Source organism: Manacus candei, unplaced genomic scaffold (assembly GCF_025592945.1).
Source record: "Manacus candei isolate 608988 ecotype Guabito, Panama unplaced genomic scaffold, ASM2559294v1 h1tg000171l, whole genome shotgun sequence".
NCBI classification, from domain to species: domain Eukaryota; kingdom Metazoa; phylum Chordata; class Aves; order Passeriformes; family Pipridae; genus Manacus; species Manacus candei.
In genome coordinates, this window is record NW_026138219.1 from 384,731 (window position 1) to 406,194 (window position 21,464).

The following is a 21,464-nucleotide window of genomic DNA, read 5'->3' on the forward strand; positions in this document are numbered from 1 at the left end:
TACATTTGACAGCTTTGCTCCAATTAACTATCACTGAGGTGTCTCATTTAAAGTGTACAGAACGTATTTAATAGAATTGACTATTTAAATGCTCATACCTTCTCAGATTTACTTAATAAATGACCCAGAGATGGTATTTCATAGGTCAATGCAATTTTTACAGGAAACAGTTGCAGTAGTTTTATTGCATCCAGGCTTTACCTTGATCACACCTGGCCCCTTTCCAGCCTGGGCTGCAGTAACACGTGCCAGTGATGTGGTCACAGGTTGAGTTGTTCAGACAGTCACAGATCTGACGGCACCCATACCCGTATGTACCCTGGGGACATTCTGCATAAGTGAAAATGAGACACAGTCAGTACTTATTAAGTGCTTTGGTAATTACAGACCTGCAGTGCCACACGTTTCTAACCGCACACGTTTCAGTCCGTGGTCAGCAGATGGCAATGTGTCATTAGCAGCAGATCTCTTAGGGAAGGAATCCTAAGAGGACCCCTCAGCGTGTGTGTCTGTGTGTGGGAAAGGAGAAGGAAATTTTATTTAGAAGTGTATTCATCCTTTACCTGCAATGTTGCTGCCACTAAGGCAGTGCAGTTAGAAAGGAAAAAAAAATCCTAATAAGATAAAAAGGGTAGGAGACGGGGAAGAAATGGGAAAGATGTGAATAAAGAGCCAGAACACAATGTCTTTCGGGTTGCTCATATCCCAGTGCTTGAAAAATCATGTAATCATACAGGTGGAGTCAGACATCTGGCTGTTGTCGTATCTTGTGACAGATGTGCTGATGTAAAATAGCAAGAAGAAAGGGCCATAACAGTGAGTCTAAAGTGCAACACACATTTATATAAAAATAAAACTGCTGCTTTGATACTGTAATGTATATACTGAGAAACTACCTACAGGAGGAAAATGCTAAATCTTGGAGAATAAGCTAATTGGAAGAGTTTCACAGATTTTTTTCTCTCCCAGAATGACTTGAATACAATAATTAATTACTGATCAAAGTGTCTCCTACATCACGACATAAGCATGGTAGAGAATTATCCTAAACTGATAAAAATTATTTCTTTTATGCTGCCACCTCTGGTACTGTGTGTAACACTAATGTGTTACATTATAGTAGTTCTGATGGTTTCAGCAAGTATGGTAGTTCTTCACCTTCTGAGACTCAATTTTCTGAAATATCTCAGGAGTTCTGTAATTATATTAACTTGTTCTTCTTTTTGTCTTTTTAAAGGAATATAACTCACCTTCTAGGCATTCCTAATTTAGAATAATTTACAAAGTAAAGTAACACAATGAATGCCAGATAATGTTTTTGTAGTCTTGTCTCAAGTGAAACTTCCATGTCTATATAGATTATCCTTCTCTTTATTACACTCAATTAAACAAAATTTTAATTACTGAAGTAAATGTCTGGGCAAAAAATATCATGTCATAAAATATTTTGGCATTTTAAAATCTGAATTAGAACAAATACCAAAACATTTAGTTTAATATTGTTACATCATTATTATAAAATTCTAAGAAAAATATAAAATCTATAAAATGTAATAATAGACTTAGATTTGCCAAAGTATTCAAAATTATTTTTTGACATCAAGTGACTGTCTTAAAAAGTTAGTCTTTCCCTGAACTTTATTGCTCTTTTGAAGTGAAACAGAGAAATCATCAGAGTGCATGAATTTGGGAGCACCTCTCCATAAAGTCAGCAAGAGTTGGACAAACACTTCTGTGCTTACGAGACGGATTCTTCTTTTAATGTTGTACAATGTGGCACCACTATTGATGTCAGTGGTGTTATTCTTGATTTTCATGTATAACAACCACACACATATGAAAACAAAATAGCATCTACAATGCTTTTATAATCCAAATGTGTTGCAAAACCACATTGCACTGATTAATTGTATCCCCACCACTTCTTGTCTTTAGTTTTCTAACTATTAGTTTTCTAACTATTACTTTTCATTGTGGTTTATGCTAATCACAATTACTTGGATTCATATATTGCTTTTACATGACAAGAGTTGTTGGATGTTTTTTTAGCTTTAAGTCCAAAGCAACTAAAACATAGTGCAAATGCCTCTTACACGGAGCTACAAATTGAAAGAAACAGCCATTGCAATCATCAGTCTTAATAACTAGTTTTGTGGGCTTTTCTCTCTTAGGAAAAAGCCTCGGTCCAGCTCCTGAAGCTCTTCCCCTGTCAGAATTCCCACTGTGGCCAGAACACTCACTCTGCTCGCAGTGCTTGCCCATGAACCCCGTGCGACATGTGCACTGCCCGCTGATGTGGTCACAGTCGGCTCCATTCTGACACTGGCAGATCAATGCACAGTCCTTCCCGAAAAACCCCAAGGGACATCCTGCAGCACAAGGAGAGGGACGGGAAAAAGAGGTGAAACAGCCACTCCAGAAATGAAACGCGAATATTCTGGTTTAGTGTGTTACTGAGAGCTCATTTCTGTAGCTTCAGGAACATTCTATAAACACAAGAGATCGAGCCCTATCTTATTTGAAGTGGTTTAAAATACACATTAGGCAAAATCTGCATAAAAATGGGTTTGGGAAATTGAGCAGAAATTGGGAAATAGTGCAGACAACAGAGGTTCTGAAGAAGGCAGCAAGAACAGCTCTTTGAAGAAATGGGTTTGAGAAGGTATTTGAGTGAGGAGAAGGAGGGCAGTTTGTGAACCAGACCACGGAGTCTGTTCAGCAGTCAGTGAATATTTGGACATCTTTTCCTCACAATTTATGCTGAAGCACAACAAAAATAAAAATAACAGCATATTGTATGTGAGCTACTCACAAAGATACCATTTCAGTATGGAGAAGACATACCACTGCAAAGAGATCATTATTCACCAGCAGGATGCAAAATAACCATGATAGCTCACAGCAGAACAGCATAGTAAATGTCTTCCAGAACTTTATCCATATGGCCCTGCAATATATCTGTTATTTCTTGACACTCTGACATTATTCATTGGAAAAAGGAGAGTTCTGATTTATGAAAAATATGTATTTAAAACACTGAATGCAGAACACAGTCAGCAGTCACATTTTTCTTGAGGTCAAAGATAAGAGTTCTGCCCAGATTACAGTCAGTGGGGGTGTGACTACCTGAACTGAAGGTAAACCAAATTGAAGGTGTAATATGAGAAAGAAGCCAGCTCTATCAAAATTTATTTCTAGCAAATGTTTATTTCTCAAACTTTGTATGAACTCTCACCCAGCATACAATGAGTGCCACATACCTGCACCCAGTCATGCATGGCTTTTTTATTTTAATGAAAAGCTCTTGGGGGGAAAAAAATCAGTATTAATGTATTATTAAATGAAAAACATCCCAAAACTATAATTTTACAGTCTAGTGAAGTTAACTTTCCACGTTCCAGATAAAATAACTCCTGTATTAGTATTTGAATTACAGGTACTGAGCTTCAGCTGTTGTAATTGCAATTGCAGATATTGGATGTACAGTGTGATCACTCTGCAGTGACAAGAGGGGCTGTGCCTCAGCAGATCACAGCCACAGCTGAGACAGAAGCTGTTCCCATGGCTTCAATCTGAAGGATAATTCTGTCACTGATTTGTAGACTGAGAATGGAATACAAAAGTCACTTACTCTGTGTACAGTAAAGACCAGTCCACCCTGGGGTACACTTGCACTCCCCGTCATAGGCGCTGCAGAAAGCCCCATTGTGGCAGTTGCATGTGTGGATGCAGTTTGGTCCCCAGTGGGAAGGTGGACAAGCTAAAACAACCCAAAGCAATTAATTAATCTCAAATGAAAAAGCCGTTGATACCCATGAATAGAGCTGCTTCCATTCACATATGAGCACTGCTTTGTTTGGTGTTTGTTGTTTTCCTTTCAGATGTGTGGTTTGGGCTGCTCTATTCTGACCAAATAGCCACGGACTTATTTATTTATTTAAACTAGGAAATCATTTTACTCCAGGTAAAAAGTGCTGAAAAATAATAAATATGTGAAAACCCCAGTGATACATAATTGATACTGAGTACACAGGACATTCACACCAGCTTTCTCATAAAGACATTGTTTCCTTTTTCCATTTATTTTTTAAACTGCAAACAGTTCAATTGTTTACAGTCAAGAGGATATGGTTTTTAAGTCTCAAAAGTGAAGGTAAACAGAGGTTGAAACAGCTATATAGCCTATAGCTTTAGACCCCAAACTAAGCTTGCTTCTTGTGTTTCCACTATAATTGCTTAAATGTGGTGCATATAATCAGGTCTGTGCCTTAGTCAAGTTAACTCAGTTGCTTCCGTGGGTCCAATAATCAATATAATATTTCTAAAAACCAAGTAATAGCTATAAAGTGGAGATTACTTTGCTCACAATCATGTCTATACATTAGGAGACAGAATTTACTGGCTGCTTTGAAAATGTCATGATGAATGACTGTGATACTGTGTGCTGCCATTAGAATAGTGAAGTGGTTCCAAAATACTAATTACTTTTCAGAGACAGAGAAAGATAATTTTCCTCATGTTAGAATACCACAAAGTGAAGAGGGTACTCTAAGAATAGACCCTTTCTGTTGAGTAGGATTCACATCTTGAGGGTTTTTTTTCATTAAGAAAGTAGTTCTTTAAGTAGTACTTTAGTACTTTAAAAATAGTTTTAAGGAGTACAGTGTGAGTATTTCATAGGAGAGAAGAAAGAGGTCAGACATGGAAGCTGTAGTTTTATTCCTGTTTAAATTTAAAGAGGCTGATAACTCCTTATTGTTGTGTACTGAATTGGTTGTCCAGAGACCTGTCTGGGAGCAATAAAAATTCCTGAATCCTTTAAATATTTGCATAATTATTCATGTATGTGTGGGCTGTATTTTTGCAAAGTGTCATCTTTGCCTGAAGTTCACTTTGTTAAGTAACATATTACCTCGTATCGAAAAAAAGGATTAAGTTTGGGTTTTGCTGTTTTCACTTCAGTTGTGCCTCATAATTATTATAATTATAGTTTTGTGTTTGAAATTAGTGGTCAACTAAGAAGGAATGTAAATCACATACAGCCAGAAGGTTAAAAGTTTGAAAAAGGTCTCTAGTTCTGAATGAAATTAATGGAATCATTAATTTCCATGTTAACTAAAGGCCTTTACACAAAGCAAATAAACTTCCTCTGTCATGGTCCATGAGCACAGCCTCAAGAAGCACTTCCATTCATATTGCTGGCACCATTTTCTTGTTATTGATTCAGTGAGTAAGTCCCTCCTCCTCCTAAATACCCCTATTCTGCTACTCTCCCAACTACCTACTTATTTTACCATACAAACAGTTGGTACTTTGTACCAACTGGCTTCCGCAGGAATAGGCCCAAGATTTAGTTTGGTATCATATTGAGTTGTGCATGCTAATCAGTTCACAGAACTTAGCCAGGGAAGTGTTTGGTTTTTTTTTCCAAACTGACCAGATGTTACATTGCACTGGTACAGAGCCAGTTAACCTGGGCGGTCAAACCTTAAATGATATAAACCAATGAGGCCTATTATTAGGAAATGCACCTCCCTGGGAACCCCACCACAATGTCTTTTGAACTTTAACATATCAGAGTATGGTGCAGCTACTTTTACTTACAAAAATGGGTTGACTGAAGTTTTGGCATGCATATGTTTCAGACTGCATGGATTTTTAGTACCTTATGGGATTGTATATACTTCTTGTGAGAATTTTGCTTAAAACAATTCTTTCCTGTAATTAGGAATTTGCATACACCCAGGAAGGCATATGGAGAATGACTAATTTAATAAAATAACTCTAAAAAGTAATAAAATTAGGGCTTTTCCCTCCTCCTTTTTAAAGTCAATAACAAAGTTTCTATTGAGTTTAGCATACTAAGACAATACTCATCCAGTGAGGCAGAATGACACTAAAAATGTCTATCTCTGAAACATTTAAAAAAGGAAGAAACAGAAAAATCCATCACAAAGTTATGAACACTTTAAAAAAAGTCTGAGTGGTAAATTTCTTAACGAAATGTTCAGATGTTTAGTAAGAACAAGGATGGTAGTGCAGTCAGAGCACTAAATTGCATCTGAGAAAATCTCAGCTTAGTTTTCAGCCTTGCCAGTAGCTCTCTTTGCAAAAGAGAGTAAGAAAAAACACCCTGTATTTCAGTGCTTCTTATTTATAAAATAATACGTCTTATTTGTAAGATTGTCCTGAAGATACAAACCCTGAGATGTTCACAACACTACTGTGAAAAGAGTAAATAATTACATATAAAGAAACAACAGACCAAGAACTCTCTAATGTAAAGATTTATCAATCCACAGACATGTTTGAAGAGACCTGTATAGTCTCCTAGTCCAACATCCTATTCAAAGGTTCTTCAATTATGATAATTTCACAGCCTCTTCCAGGCCGGAGACTTCAGAGCATCTCTGGACAGTTGCTGTGTCTGACAACTCTCACAGTAAGGATTTTTATTCTTTTATCTAGTAAAAGTTACCCTTGCTGCAACCTGTGAGTATTGCCTCTTGTCTCTTCACTGTGCACTTCTGCAAATGAGCCTGATCCAGCTTCTCCACAACTCTCCTTTGGGCAGTGGAAGGCTGAAAATTGATCCCTCCTATCCTGCACTCCAGCCCACTCATTGAAAGGATCATAGTGCACCATGACAGTGTTGATAAAATGAAGAAAAGTTTAGCCATATATTCATTATTTACTGTGAAGTCCTAATTTCTGACTTAGACAGTGTTGTTTCACCAAAATGTTGATACTTTAGCCAGACCCTGGTTATTTGTTCTAAAATTAAAGGGAAAAAACTGATACTTACGCTGAGAGCAGTCACTACCAATCCAGCCAGGGTAACACTGGCAGGATCTGTCAATAGGATTACAAGTTCCATTATTGGTGCAGGTGCATATTCCAATGCAGTTCTTGCCAAATCTGCCACTGGGACATACTGAGAAGACATTGTCAGAATTAAAACTCCTTAGCAATCAGAACAAGATTTTATTTTCTTTATTTCAAGAGAAAGCAACTAATATTTGGATCAAGAAATATCACTTAGTATAACATTAAAGTAAGGCATTATAAATTCTGGTAAGCACAATATCCATACTTACTATACAAGTAATAGAATTAAGAGTACAGTGGGTTTCACACTTTATGAAATGTCTTTATTACATGTTGTACCTTCATTACAGAGGGCTCCTGTAAATCCAGGCAGGCAGTCACACAAGCCAGTGATGTGGTGGCAGGGACCACTGCTATGCACACACTGGGGGCAAGTCTGGCTGCAGCGGTGTCCATAAAACCCAGGGGAGCAAACTGGAACCAGAGAGAACAAAGTTTTGAGGTTTTACCCAATGAGCGCTTCTGCAAAATATAAACATATCACAAGCAGAATGGAAGAGAAGGTAGTTGTTGAAGTTGTTGAGAGAGGTGGCCGTGCTCTGAGGCCACGAGGAAAGGGCTTGGAGCCCCTTGGGGCCTCTGGGCCCGCCCCCCCCCGCCCCAGCCCCCAGCAGGGGGGCTACAGAGACTTAGAATAGTGTTAAACTGGACCAAGTATCTGTAGCTAGAAAGCTAAAGAAGTTTTCTCCACCATGAGTGAGCAGAGTCAGAGCAGCATCAGCAGCGGCAGAACTGCACGGACCAAAGAAACGGTGGCAGAGAGCCAGAAGAGATAAGAAAGCGGCAGAGGCAGCTTGCAGCCAGCCAAAGAAGACACAGAGTTGTCTGAAGAGAGCCGAGAGAGAGAGCCAGCAGCAGAGAGAGCAGACTAGCTCCACAGGCAGAGTTTTTGGGGTAAGAAGTAAACCAAAAAACCCCCAAACTCCTTTTGTGACCTTTCCGAAGTGGAAAGGATGGACTCCTACTGAATGGAAGTCCTAAAACTGCAGCAGCACTGCAGAAAAGAGCTGTAAAGCTCAGAAGGAATGCGGAGGGAGTGACCTTGGTCCCCCCGCTGCTTGAGACAGAGCACAGAGCTCTGTAGGGGAACTTGAATCCCCTGAAGATACAGACCGTCACGAAGACCCCTGAGCTTCGTGATATGATGTGGTGATAGTGCCCTTGTCCTGGGAAATGCAGCCCACGGAAGAAGACCCTCGCTTGAAGATGAGTGGCTGAGGGGCTTGGATACCCCCTCGTGAGTACTGGCAGAGATCCAGCTACAGCTGCTGCATGGAAGAGCGAAACAGAGAGACTGCTGCCCTAGAGAAACTGCTGCTCTGAGAGTGGAAAGAGATCTTTTCCTTCTTCCCTCCTGGACTTTTATTTGGAGGGGAGAAGAGATTTGATCCATTGTAAATACTTTTATGTCATGGTAGAGATAGCTAAGGTTGTGTACAATGTATTGTAGTATTTATTTGTACAGTCATTGTAATATATTCCCTTTCCTCCATTTTGAATCTTGTGTAGTGTCTGGAAACCATCTCTCACTGAGTTGAGATGTTGGAGGGGGCTTGGACTAGGGAATTAGATCTTTTGGAGCTCTCAAACCATGACATTTACTATCACAAAAGGAGATTTGCTCGTTTTCCTCAAGGTTAATAATTCTGGTTAATAATGACTTAGTCAACATTCTGTTACATGTCAGGCCACACTGTGATTGGATAATGTTTGAAATGTATATATACTTTATTATTATACATATTTGGCCAATCATGGATGTGTTTTAAAGCATATTTGAAGACAAGTAATTTAAAATAACAGAGAATAGTTTTTCTCTAGATGAGTAAGGTCATCTTAGATCTTGACTTCTTATGTGCTTCCTAACATGGAAACTAACTTACCCATTACTTCACTGGTAAAAAATACAAATGTTTTCCAGTCAACCTTTCTTTCAGATATTCACTGTACTCATTACATGGTACAGAGTCACCTAACTTTTAGAGAACCTGAGACCAGAAATACAAAGTCTACCAGTTATTTCTAATACTAAAAGCACGAGTTTCTTAAAAAACAAAACAACAAAAAAATTAACCAACCAACCAATAAACCACCAAAAAACCCAACCCCAAAAAAAACCCACCCCAAACAAAAACAGGGGGGAAAAATGGGCTGTTACATAAAATCTCCTTCTTTGTAGCTCTAATCCCTTTTGGCATTCATTTCCTGATAAATGTAAAGTATTAGGTAATACATCAAGAGAAATACCTGCACAGCTGCAATTAGCACTGACAAAAGGAACTTGGAATCTTTTCAATATTTTAACTTCATCCAAGTTTCAGTGTTTTAATTATACACGATACAAATTATATGGCCAGATCTCTCTACAGAGGTTAACTTTTCCAAGTGAAACAATGCCAAAAGGTCTTCCTGTTTACTGAAAAGGCACTTTCTGACTAGGATCCAAATTATTCGTATGACCTTTGTCTTCCCAGCCTCCAGACCGTGCATCAGAGAGGGGCTCTGAGAGGCACTAGACTGGAAGCTTCTCGTCCAGATCATAATCACAGTTCCAAAACACAAGGGAACATTTTTACATGTAGTGTTACACTGAGTCTGCTTTTGGATTAACTGATTAACTGCAGGGCCTTTAGAGATTAGATAGTGAGAATAATTACTGTGCATAGTTAGAAGTGCTCAAGGAATACTAATGCCACCCTAATGTGGGGTTTAGTAGTGCCATAGGCAATCACATCCTTCAGCTTGAGATTTTGCCATTCCTGGACTGTTAGGACTTGACCCTCCTCCGATTCTCCTTCTAACATATCAGTGACCATTTCATGTTGTCTCCTGCCTTTTCAGCCTCTTTTGGAAGACCCAGGAGCATCTCTGCTTGGCCTCTCTCCACCTACTTCTTGACTCTGTTTCTGGGAGACCTACTCTGAAAATGAGGCTACCCCCAATTCCAGGAGACACACATTTCTCTTCCCTGAACACCCTTCCCTCACAGCTTCGATGATTCAAACTAAAGGCAGCTGGACTGCTGGAAAACTGTGACAAATCTTGTTGGGAGGGTAGACTTATTATTTACCTCCTTGATTCTAGCACGATTTTCCTTAGTTTAATCTGTATCTCTATTCTTGTAATTTTAATTTTAATTTTTTCAAAAGGAACCATGGGTACATTTGATATCCTGTTCTCACTCTGAGGCCTGATGCCACTGCTGATTCTTACAAAGTAAGTGTTTAAAAAAAAAAGCAATAACTAAGCCAATAATTCCTACCAAACTCAATGGAGAGGTTTTTAAGTTTCTGAAACTCATGTATGTTTTATTTACCTAACAAAATACACATTACAGTACATTTGGGAATGTTTACCCTTAGAATGCAGTCCCCTACTAAATTTCTTAGAAAGTCATATTCATAACAATGCCACAGCACAGATAGTGAATAAAAGTAAAGTTGTACCATAACAAGAAGAGCACTACTGCTTTGTTCATTTAAGATAACACTTTTTTTCTGCATATTCATATATTTTGAGAAAATGCCCCATCAGGGAGCATTTCATAGTACTTCATACTACAATTAACAAAGCATTGTTGTGTTATATGATATGTATTCCAAGTAAGAGAAGGAGAAACAGAGATTTTAAAACATTCATGTTGTTCTTACTTCTCTGACAAGTGGTGCCTCTGTATCCTGGTGCACACTCACAGATTCCATCATCTGGAGAGCAAGATGCTCCATTTTTGCAGTAACAAGGCAGGGAGCAATTTGGACCCCACTGTCCCTCAGCACACACACTGTCACAGTGAATGCCTGAAAACATAAATAAAACATTTGTGAAGAACTCTCATGCATAGTAAGGTTAAACCTGTGGTCCTCAGTGGACTGATTTTCAAAACACAGCTCACATAACCTGTTTTTGAAAATACCACTAACATCAGGAAAATAGAACACAGTAAATGTGCATCCCTGTTCCTGTCTTCCCCCAGAACAGTGAATTTCATATTCTAGTTTTTATGAGATGTACATAATGGCTTTTGATTCCTCCATAATGGCCGTTTCAAAACAGCAAAACCTTATTTTCAAATTTTATCTTTGGGAAACGCATGACAAAAGGTATATAGAAACTCTTCCTTCTGAGCATAAGAATTCTTTGGGTCTGACATAATTTTGTATAATAATGGTGTACAGGACACTGAATGATTTCTAATTAGTGGTGAGCTGATTACTGCTCAGCTTCATACCGCATGGAAAAATGTAGCGCACACAAAGGGTTTCCAAACACACCACATGAGCATTCCAAAATGCTTAGCTGCAACAGTGTTACAGATGCTACTCAGTCAGTGCTTTGTTTAGCTGCTTTTGATATAAAATTGATTGTAAAATGGCCACAACCGGAATCCCTACATTTAAATCATAATACAAACCACTCATTATAATCACCCAATTATGGTCCCTTTACTGTTAGATTTTTTTTGTATTGTTTGGTTTTTCATTTGTGGCTTTTTTTGCAATGCAGCAACATTAAATATAATTTTCCGGCTTTTTAAAAAGCACTCTGCATGTTAAATGCCAGCAAGCACCACTGTGGAACTCAGACTGTATTGTGTCTACAGCACTTTTCATTAACAATTAAGTATTACTGTAATGCCTCTACTGAATGAACCCTCAGCTAAAGGAAAAGTGGACTGAGTCCAACCACAACGATGTCTTGCTTTGTAAGTATTTCCAGCAAAATATGCCACAGGTTCAATGCCTTCCCAAGTCCTAAAAAAACCCCAAACCAGTTTACATGTGACAAGAAAAAAAATCTTTGAACAGCAAAACCTACAAAATCTCATTTGTAACGATCCTGAAAAATAATTACATGGTTTACTGATAGATCAGACTCAGAGGTGATTCCTTAACACCCCCAGCATCTGCCTTGCAAAGTTGTATGTAACCTCTAATTAGAGGAAGGGTGGAACTCCAGATTCTAGAACTGTTTCTCTGCAAGACAATGGACAGAATGAAGAATCAAATATGTGGCTCACTAATGCCAGCAAGAGAGAAAACATTTGACTTTTAAAATCCAGACATTGACCAGCAGCAGTCAGTACATAGGCCACCTAAAAGCCCTGACTGTGCAATGAGTTACTACTGACCTAAAACAAATCTATTGTCAAAAAATGAAAGACTGCTTGTATCACTCCTCTTTCATTTTTCCATGCACAGGCATTCTCCTGTCTCCATCTACATTTGAGAGGCAGTGTGGACTTGCTTCTCAGTAGTCTGGGTCAACTTTTTCATTAACTTCCCATTTGTGGATAAATGGACATAAGAGAGTGGCTTGATTTTGGATTTTGAGAGATGCTGGTGCACATGAGCAGAATGACATCACAGCTTTTTTTTTTTTTTTTTTTTTTTGAAACAAGAACCACTTCTTTCAGCTGCATAAAATTGCTTTGCTTGGGGTTCCCAAATTTGAGAATTCGGGTCTCCAAGTCTGTGAAAGCATAAGCAGACACATGCAGAGCATTTCACAACTGAGCCTGGCACTCTGTCCACGTGAGTGTTATGTATCATATCATACACAGCTTCACTCAGTGAACCCTGCTAAAGAAAAGACATTTTTCACAGTCTTAAGGGGTTTCACTGCTGTTCAGTATATAATGGTCACTATTAACAAGCCAGTGGTTGCCAAGAGTTACCACACTGCATTATCTGAGATTATGTAGACCAGTGACATACAATAATACCAGGCTCAATTAGGCTGCCTTGATCTGTGCACAGAGGATGCTTTATGACAGTGTGGTGTCAAAGGGTGATAGTGGGCACACTGGAACAGAAAAGACAATGGGTCCCATGCTGCAGAGAGCCACGATACTTGAAAGAGCCAGCAACTACTACTGAAAATGAAAAAAGGAAAAAGCTCCTTCAGTACACACCAGGGAAAATTATCCATTAGAGAAACTGAAAAAAAGACTACATTTTCTTTCCCATTTCCACTTCTTATGAGGTGAAGAATGATATCCTTCTACTTAGCTAATAAAAAGTGTATATTAAATATCACAGAATAATAATTATGACAATATAAGATACTGAAAGTATGCTGATTACTGCTGTTTCACTGTAAGAATTGTATTATATTCATTATTGATCAGAAGCAAAATCGGTTGCCCTCCTGTGAGTGTCAAGAATGAGTGCAGCAAAGCAGAGATCATTCAATGATTTACTGCATATCTACTTATAAAAATAGTTTTAAATCTCACTGTTATGAAGTTCACAAGGCACTTAAAAATAAGAAATTGAGTTTCACATCTTAATAGCTGTAAAAATCAAGTATGTCCATTTTTGAGAAAGAACAGGTTAGAAATATTAAAAGGATAAAAAAAACTTTAAAAAAATTAATTTCCAGAGTGATGCTTTATACGAAATTTCAGCAAAGAAATCTATGCTTTTATAGAAAAGCTGGAAATTATTGAGGAAAAAGAAGCATTTTTACTGGAACTTACAAAGCAACAGTAAACACATCTTTTACAACATGGTATCAACTGGCTTATGATTGCCACAATTTCAAGCAAGTATTAATCTTTTATGTGATAAAATTGTTTTTCATTAAGTTTTCATGTTGGTTTTGATACTGATAAGGATAACTGCGAGAAAATGTTTTTGCCAGAGCTATGGACAAAGAGCTCTTTGATGGCCTTCACAAGTTGCTAGGCAATGGCTGAATGGTCATGATAAACTTCAGCTAAGCTGCTCTAAAGAAACGCTCGTGCATTTAATGCCCAGTGCTTTATGCTGGGGGCCTCACATCTAAATCAGCATTCCCCAAACATTCGTAGTTGCATGAATGAAGTAAAGAATTCTTTAGGGATACGAGTGTTTCTGCCCATGCTAGCAGAGTATTTCCATACTCCCTATGCTGTATTTTGAAGTTGAGACTCAATGATTCTTGCAAGTCAGATCAACAAAGAGCTAATTTGTTTGATCACCTGAAGGAGGAAAAAAATCTACCAATTATTTCTTACTATCTTCCCAGGCAAATTTATTATTGGACTAAATGCTGTTTTCCAGCTTGTTAGGTTTCTATTAGTCTGATAAAAGGTTATCCAAGCTTTAAAAAGAATTTTTTTTCATAAAGAAAATGTTTTTGCCATACAATTTATCTTCACAACACGTGGAACTTTCCAGTATAGCTCCGAAGAATTAAAGCCTGTTTGTATATTGGTGTATTTCCCATATGTCAGGGTGAAATTAGATATATAACAGCCTAAACAAGAAAAGGAACAGGCCTTCAAAGGCTGGGGAACTCTTGGTGTCATTAAAGCTAATGACACTTTTCAATTATGGCCAAAGAGCTCATATTTGAGAGGAATGAACACTTAGATCACTTCTGTTCAAGGACTTCCCTACTTCTCTGTCAAATGATGGATGAGTAGCCCAAGGAAAGGGACTGGTGAAAAACATCACAAGCACTATTTAGAAGTACCCTAATTGTCTTTGAAGAAGAGAGGTATCTCACTCCCTAGCTGAGAATAGCCAGAGGAATAAATAAAGTGTCCCAAATTAAGGAGCGAATGAAAGGATTTTTTCTAGAAGTTTGGTCGTCAGCTGCTGCTTCACTGTGGCAGCCGGAGAGATTCTGCCTGCGAGTTTTGGTAGGAAGCCAGCTACAAAAGATTGTCAACAAAAACATCTGAGTTTGAAGGCAAATATCAGTATCTGCAAATTTTAGTGGATGAATAACTTTTGAGGTATTCCTAGTATCTTTCTGAAGGGCATACTCTTGCTGTTATCCACTCCAGAGGTGCTCTTCTTTTCAACTACAAATCTTTAGGTAGATACAAGGAAATAATACTTGCCCTTTTTTTTAACTACTTCATAGTTAGAAAACAAACATACTTAATCACCAATTTAAAGTTCTTTTTTCTGAAAGAGTATTTCTTCCACATAAAGATCCACCACAACACACAGACAACAGAGGTGCAGACACAGTGAAGTCCAAATGTAGGGTGGGCCAAACTTCTTATTGGAGAATTCCTCTCCTGAAGTTTGGAAAGTAAATATGCCATTTATCATGACACAGTGCCCACGTATGATTTCATTTTGTGGCACACTGAGCATCCATCCCAATGGTACCTTGTGCTTCTGGAGGCCAGGGGCAGGTAGTCAAAGTGGAGGAAAAACCACATTCTTGCAAGAGGACCTCAGCACTGGGGTACCAGCACTACGGATGTCGTTCCAGCAGCACCGTGTTTTTTGGCCTAAAGGTGAGGAAGACCCATGATAGAACTCTTTTATGCCTTTTTTCTTCTTTTTAGGAGGGGAAAAAGTGCAAACACTTTGAAAGCTGAGGGGCAAGGGAGAGCTGTAGCTTGCACTTCTCAGCAGACCTGGTGATTTGCATCAGTGTCAGATGACAGAGACCTCCCTGTTATAATCCCACAACAAATGTGCCTCTTAGAAATAATGTCAGAAGCACATGGAAGGACACAGAAACAGCACATCTGGTGATAGGCACTCTGACTAACGTCAGCAGGTGTCCAGCACAGAAAAAGTCACCAACACCCCATCTGCATGTGGATGAATGGTAAAATGTAGGCTGGTATTACTGCATCTGTCTTTTCCATAAACCAATGCTATTGTTTTGGTACAGATAATAGACTAATGGTATTTCACAATCCCTGGCATCAGATAACCTTTAAATCGATTTTAAAAATAACAAATGTACCACTATGACATGACATTTCTTCTCAAGTGGGAAGGTGTGGCAGAATTGCACCCAAGAAAGCACAACAGTGATGTGTCATCAGTAACACCCACATTATTGTAATTGTAATTGCAGTAGTAAACAGTCTGGAGACAAAAAGTCCTTTTGCCATTTTAATTAATTTAATTATCTTTAATTAATTTTAATTAACTAGTGCTTTAATGTGAACTGTCAGTTTGCAAGAATACAAATTCTTAAACCTTTCAGGCAATTTGGGAAAAATGTGTTTTGAGAGCTGCTTGCAGAACAGGTAAGATTAAGAAATGAAACTTAAGTTACCATGGTGCCTGTTGGTTTGCTTTCTCCTTGAGAGAAGTGGTAGATGTAGCTTTTTAGTGGACTTTAACTTCAAATTTTTGTATAAATTATTAGGAAAATTATCATTATATATTGAGGGATTATATTTTCTATCTGTTTCTTCTGCTTTCTGTTTTAATGGTTCTTACTCCTTTCCACTGTCTCACTATTGCACTCCCTCCAAATGAAAAAAAAGTTATTTATAACATACAGTGAAAATGTCAAGGGATGAGAGCGTTTGGGTCAGACATCCTCCTCTGTGTGGGTGGATGTTTCTCATTTGTGCCATCCTGTCATGTGGCTCCTGGAACGTGATGGAATGGTCAGACTGCCAGGAAAAAGAAATCACCCTTAACTCTTGCTTTTCTAAGCAGAATTAAAGCTGCTGTGCAGGGAAAACTTAATGCAAACTACAGAGAGAAGAAGATTTATTACAGTAGCCCTAGAAAATAAGTCATTTTTGTTTAGGATGAAAAACCTAAGTATCCTCCTAGGCAACAGAACCTACATTAAAACTATAAACCCTAAATAAAAACAAAGAGCTAATTAAAGCCAATTTTAATTAGTTATTGAGTTTTTAACAGCTGATATCAATGCAATAGTCAAAAACTTAACTTTTGTTCCTCAGTAGAACCTAAGAAGCAAAAGAAAATCAATGGGCATGTTCAAAATAAATAAATAAAAAAAAAACTACTTAAAAAACTAAACCATGTAATATCTTTTTATTGTACCAGTGGTGAGTTGCAGCTGTATCTGGAGCCTGAAGTAAAGCCCCTGTGCCCACATCAGCAGCTCAGAGCTCCCTTACAGCCCAAGGGAGGCCCTCACAACACCAGGCCAGTGATCCACCCTCCTCATGCACCACAACTCCTGTTCCCCAGTGTTATGGGACAACTGTGTCATCCAGCAAGGGAAAAACCTCCCTTCATTTAGTTCTACAAAGTTATATAAACTATTCCCTCTGATGAAATTCCCTGAGGAAAGTGTAGACAACTGTTCCATTCACAGAGCTGAGAAAAATACTGTATTTAAAACGTCTTTTTGGAAAGTTTTATTATTTTGATGGCATCAAAACATCTGGGAAAGTTCGCCTTGGATTCATTGATTTATTCATGCTTAAAAAGAAAAAAATACAAGTTCACATTTTTAAGCTTCTTCAAATGTATTCATTTTTTAAATACTACCTTCCCAATGGTTTTTAAAAGACTAAATCCTTCATTTGGGTTAGATAAGCATTACAGCTACCCAAAATCTGGTTCTCCCTCTCTTTTGTTTGCTTGGTTTGGTTTGGGTTTTTTTGTAGGGAATACTACCCATCCAAAATTAGTATGTCTGATGCTTAGGAAAAAATCTAAGCTACTCTAACATAATTTTTGCATTTTAGAAACTTCCTGTATTTTCCACACATCCTCCATCTGCTTCTCCACCTATTATGCATAGAAATATATGTACAACCTCCCTTATTAATCCTACGATCTACTGCTATTTCTGCAATGCAACATTACAGTACAGCTATTTGAGAACCCCTTCCTAAAACATTCTCTCCTTTTCTTTATTCATTCTAAGTATCTACACAAAGACCAGACTCCTTGTGTGTATTGCTCTGACACGTGAAGTGTGGGAGGAGGATTTTTCCAGACACTGAGTATAAAGCGAAATATGCCATTTATGTTATAAAGTATGTCTAGACATCATCAACATGTCAAAACTAGTCTGTCACGCATGGTGTTCTGATGACATCATCCAGGGATGGAGACTCAATTTTTATCAATAATTGTGCTTGAAGTCTCTTTCTAGTGAAGTCTTTTTCCTTTGTAAACATGAAGATGAAATAAGATTTCACTAAAGGTAAAAATACTCCTGGGTTAGTTAAATCACGCTGGCTAAGTAATTTTTATCACCTGTTGTAAAACATGGCTACTTTTCTGGCATGGCCTTTTAAAACAACCTGGATCCTTTCATTACATACCTATTGTCTCTGATGATTTCTCTCCATTTTAAAAACTCACAGGATTTACTTTAAGCTGCACATCTGCAACTCATGAACAGCTTTAACAGCCTAAACCATGATCAAGATCATCAAAATGTTTTTACTGTGGGTATTCTTTAATACCTTTACTAATTTATGAAATCATATTTTGAGCAGATTCAAATGTAAGTTTGCAGAAATGTGTCCAAACGCACACACAATTACCTGAAACTACATGAAAGTAAGGACATTACCATCACAACAAAATAAACACAATGTAGTGTCACACAAAATAGCAACAGATGGCATAAGGCTAACAGTATTTTTTCATAATTCACTCAGTTAACTTGTACTATTTTTTGCACTCCTGTGGTAGTTATTTCCCTGAGATGTCTGAGTAGCAGATGTTAAGTCACACTGGAGCTTGTGGGAAGAAAATAAAACCAACAAAGTCTTGTCTTAGTGAGGTGAGTGCTGGCTCTGAAAGTCTCTCTTGTTGAAAAGGTGAGACACAATGGTGAGAGAGACCTTCTCAAAGAACCAATATACAGAAAAAAATGCACAAATGATAGATGGGTTTGGTCTTCCAAAGCAAAGCAGGAACCCTTCCTGCCCATGCCTATATCCCCTACTGATTTCCACTTCCCACCTCCAGTAATCACAAAAGTCACGTTCATCTGAACAGAAAGTAGAAAAAACGGCAGGCGAGCTGTAATCAGCTACAACTAATCAACCTGAACTGTAGACATGCACTTCAAACAAGATGCTTGGGATCCATCTACAGAGCTAGGAAAAAAAGAGTATAAAAATCAAAGTTTGGAAAAAAACCCAGTAACTAAGACTGTATCTATCTGAGGAAATCATAAGCTCACCTCCACCTACTTTGTCTGAAAGCACCAGAGAAAAAAGAAAACAATTATATGATGAACCTGCAAGTCAATTAGGAAAAATATTAAAACAGTGGACACTAAATAATATTAGTATATATCTGAAAACACAAATAAATAAATAAAAATCCTCTCTTTTCACAGCACTCACATACTTTGTTCATTTAAGGTGTGTTTTTCATGCTGACTCCTCATTATAAAATGGAAAGAGGACATACAAACAGGGGACATGAAACCTGACCCCTGCAACACCACAGCATCATAGTGAGACACCAAGTCTAGAACATTTCAACAAGGGCAAGTTTATAGTGTCAATTAAGCCCTACTGAAGATCACAGAGTTTTCCCAACCTTAGAGCTTAGAAATCCATTTGAGAACTAAAACTACCTCCTAGGGATAAAGCAAACATTTCATGATACATGCCCTCCTCCACAGTCTCATCATGTTTTCAAAAAATCTTGCTTTCCACAAACAAGAGAGTGCAACAACCGTTTCAAATATAAATTACAGGGAATAACTAGATATAGATGGTTCTTAAAACCACAATGCTAAAAAACTTAATGAGAAAATATTCATACAGAACAAAATATGTGCGGAGAAAACTTCATGTTTTCAAAGTTTCAGGAACTGAAATGGCAACATGGTTTCTGCAGTATTTATCCTCTTTTTGGCTGACTGAAAGCTGGATGTGATGCTTTACCCCAAAGCTCAAAGCACAACCTGGAATATTTACAGTTATTTGCCACTTTCATAACGAATCACACTGTGGAGGCGCCCAAGTTTTAAGATTTCCCTTTCTATTCTCAGTTTTCTGTGGATCCCACACCCAACAAAATTTCCACATGTGTGAATCACAGGAGGGACACAGCAGACACAGAACTGTCCCTTTTTCCCTCCCAATCCCACATACTCCTCCTTTACCCCCAAACCCACAGAGAAGACCAAGTTCCACCAGAGTGGAAACTCTCCTTGTCCTCAGGGGTGTGTTTTGTACCTGACCATCCCGGGAGGCAGCGACAGTACCCGGTGGTGGGGTGACACCCATCTGCGTGGCTGCAGTCGCAGCGCTCAGCACAATCTATGCCATATGTGCCGTCCTGTGACAACAGAAAAAGAACAACCCAGAAATTTCTGGTCAGTCCTGCCTCGAAAAGCAACAACAGATCTCTCCTGAATCTGTAAATATAAAATGCTTCTGGCTTTTTGGAACATTTTAGCACCCTACATTTTTGTTCTTTCATTTAAGAGGGGAAGATAAAGAATGAATGATACTCTCTTCAAAAATCCCAGACTAAAGCAATTCAGTCTCCTTTCTGCCTCAGACCCTGAGCTCTCTACCTATTGGTCAAAAAGGATACCAGATAAAGGCACAATTATTTTAATAAAGAGTAGTAAAACCTTATATTACAATATATATTTAGTGTAAGGTTCATTGCATAAATAATGCAAACTGTATCACTTTCTTTTGATTAAAAATCTTTCTGCACTACAAGATATACTACACTAAAAAGAGATACTCTGGTTGTGGGGCATTTTTTGAACCAATAAGAGAGATTAAAGTTACAAGCTGAACACCCCTTTTGGTGCATTCTGCTGTGTCAAAAGCACAGCTGATTTTCAAGGGACTACATCTAAACATTTGAATTTGCCTTTTCTGCTTCTTCTGTAGAAGCTGGCACACGCATTTGTGGGTAATTTAATACAAAATCAATCTGAGAAACTGAGGAGCAGAATCTTTAATACTGCATTCTCAAAACAAAGTCAAAGTACAACAGTAAATTGATCTTGAAGAAAAAGTGTCAAAACCAAATTAAAAAAACATGGAAAAAAGCCAGTATAATTTATGGTGATGCTTCAGGGTTACCCATAGCAAAGGCAAAAAAGGAAAAGAAACATGTCAGGTTTAAAAATGAATCATTTAAATTCAAGGCTAAAAGTTGGTTTCAGCCACATTAAAATCTGAATAAAATCTATAACAAAATTCCTCTGCTGTTCTTTGATGTTCATGCATATGTTTCAACTAAGTACTACAGGATTCAGCTGTTCAATTCCCAGTCTTTCAAGTCTAAAGTTGAACAAAATCTTATGTTACTTCAGCGTAAGGAGCCTTTTGCTCATCTCAACAGTACATTTTTATATACAGAAAAAGAAAAGATTACACATTTCCTTTGCATATAATCAGATTTGGAACGAAAGGAAATCCTCAAATATGTTGTTGAAAAGCAGTATATTTAGCCTGCTATGTACTTGGACTGAAGTCCAAACTTCAGTGATATCTTGAGTAACTATCTGGGGAGTAAAATTAATTTTCTGAAGTTATTTAAACAAATTTAAATTCATTGATTTAAATAATGTCTCTGCTCTGATAAGAAAAACATTTCAGACAACAGTGGATTTATTTGAATTAGTTTTCTCTTTATTCTCCTGCTTTGGAATTTTGAAGCAGAATATGCACTTGAAATGTGTAAATGCTTATGGACATTGTTTGACACAGATAGAGGGGCATGCTAAATTATCTGATATAGAAATGCTTTTAAGCATTATTTGACTAACTTTGGCATAGTAATGCGACTGCTATGAAACAATCTGTCTTTTTTAAATGTCAGTTTTAGAAGAGCTAATGCAGCTTGGGAGATATCATCCTTCAGAATCAGACACGAAGTGATAAACAAAGCTGTTTTAGA

General features: G+C 37.8%; 1 protein-coding gene across 1 annotated transcript in view; it reads right to left on the reverse strand.

Moving 5' to 3' along the window:
* Positions 1-21,464, reverse strand: part of MEGF10 (multiple EGF like domains 10) — an 87,093-nt gene that overhangs the window by 10,825 nt on the left and 54,804 nt on the right. The window contains exons 13-19 of the mRNA XM_051773541.1: positions 19,775-19,877; positions 10,539-10,685; positions 7,168-7,302; positions 6,806-6,934; positions 3,632-3,760; positions 2,241-2,369; positions 202-330 (exon numbers count right to left, since the gene is read on the reverse strand). Of these exons, the coding sequence (XP_051629501.1) occupies positions 202-330; positions 2,241-2,369; positions 3,632-3,760; positions 6,806-6,934; positions 7,168-7,302; positions 10,539-10,685; positions 19,775-19,877 (901 nt within the window). The remainder of the gene's footprint in view (positions 1-201; positions 331-2,240; positions 2,370-3,631; positions 3,761-6,805; positions 6,935-7,167; positions 7,303-10,538; positions 10,686-19,774; positions 19,878-21,464) is intronic.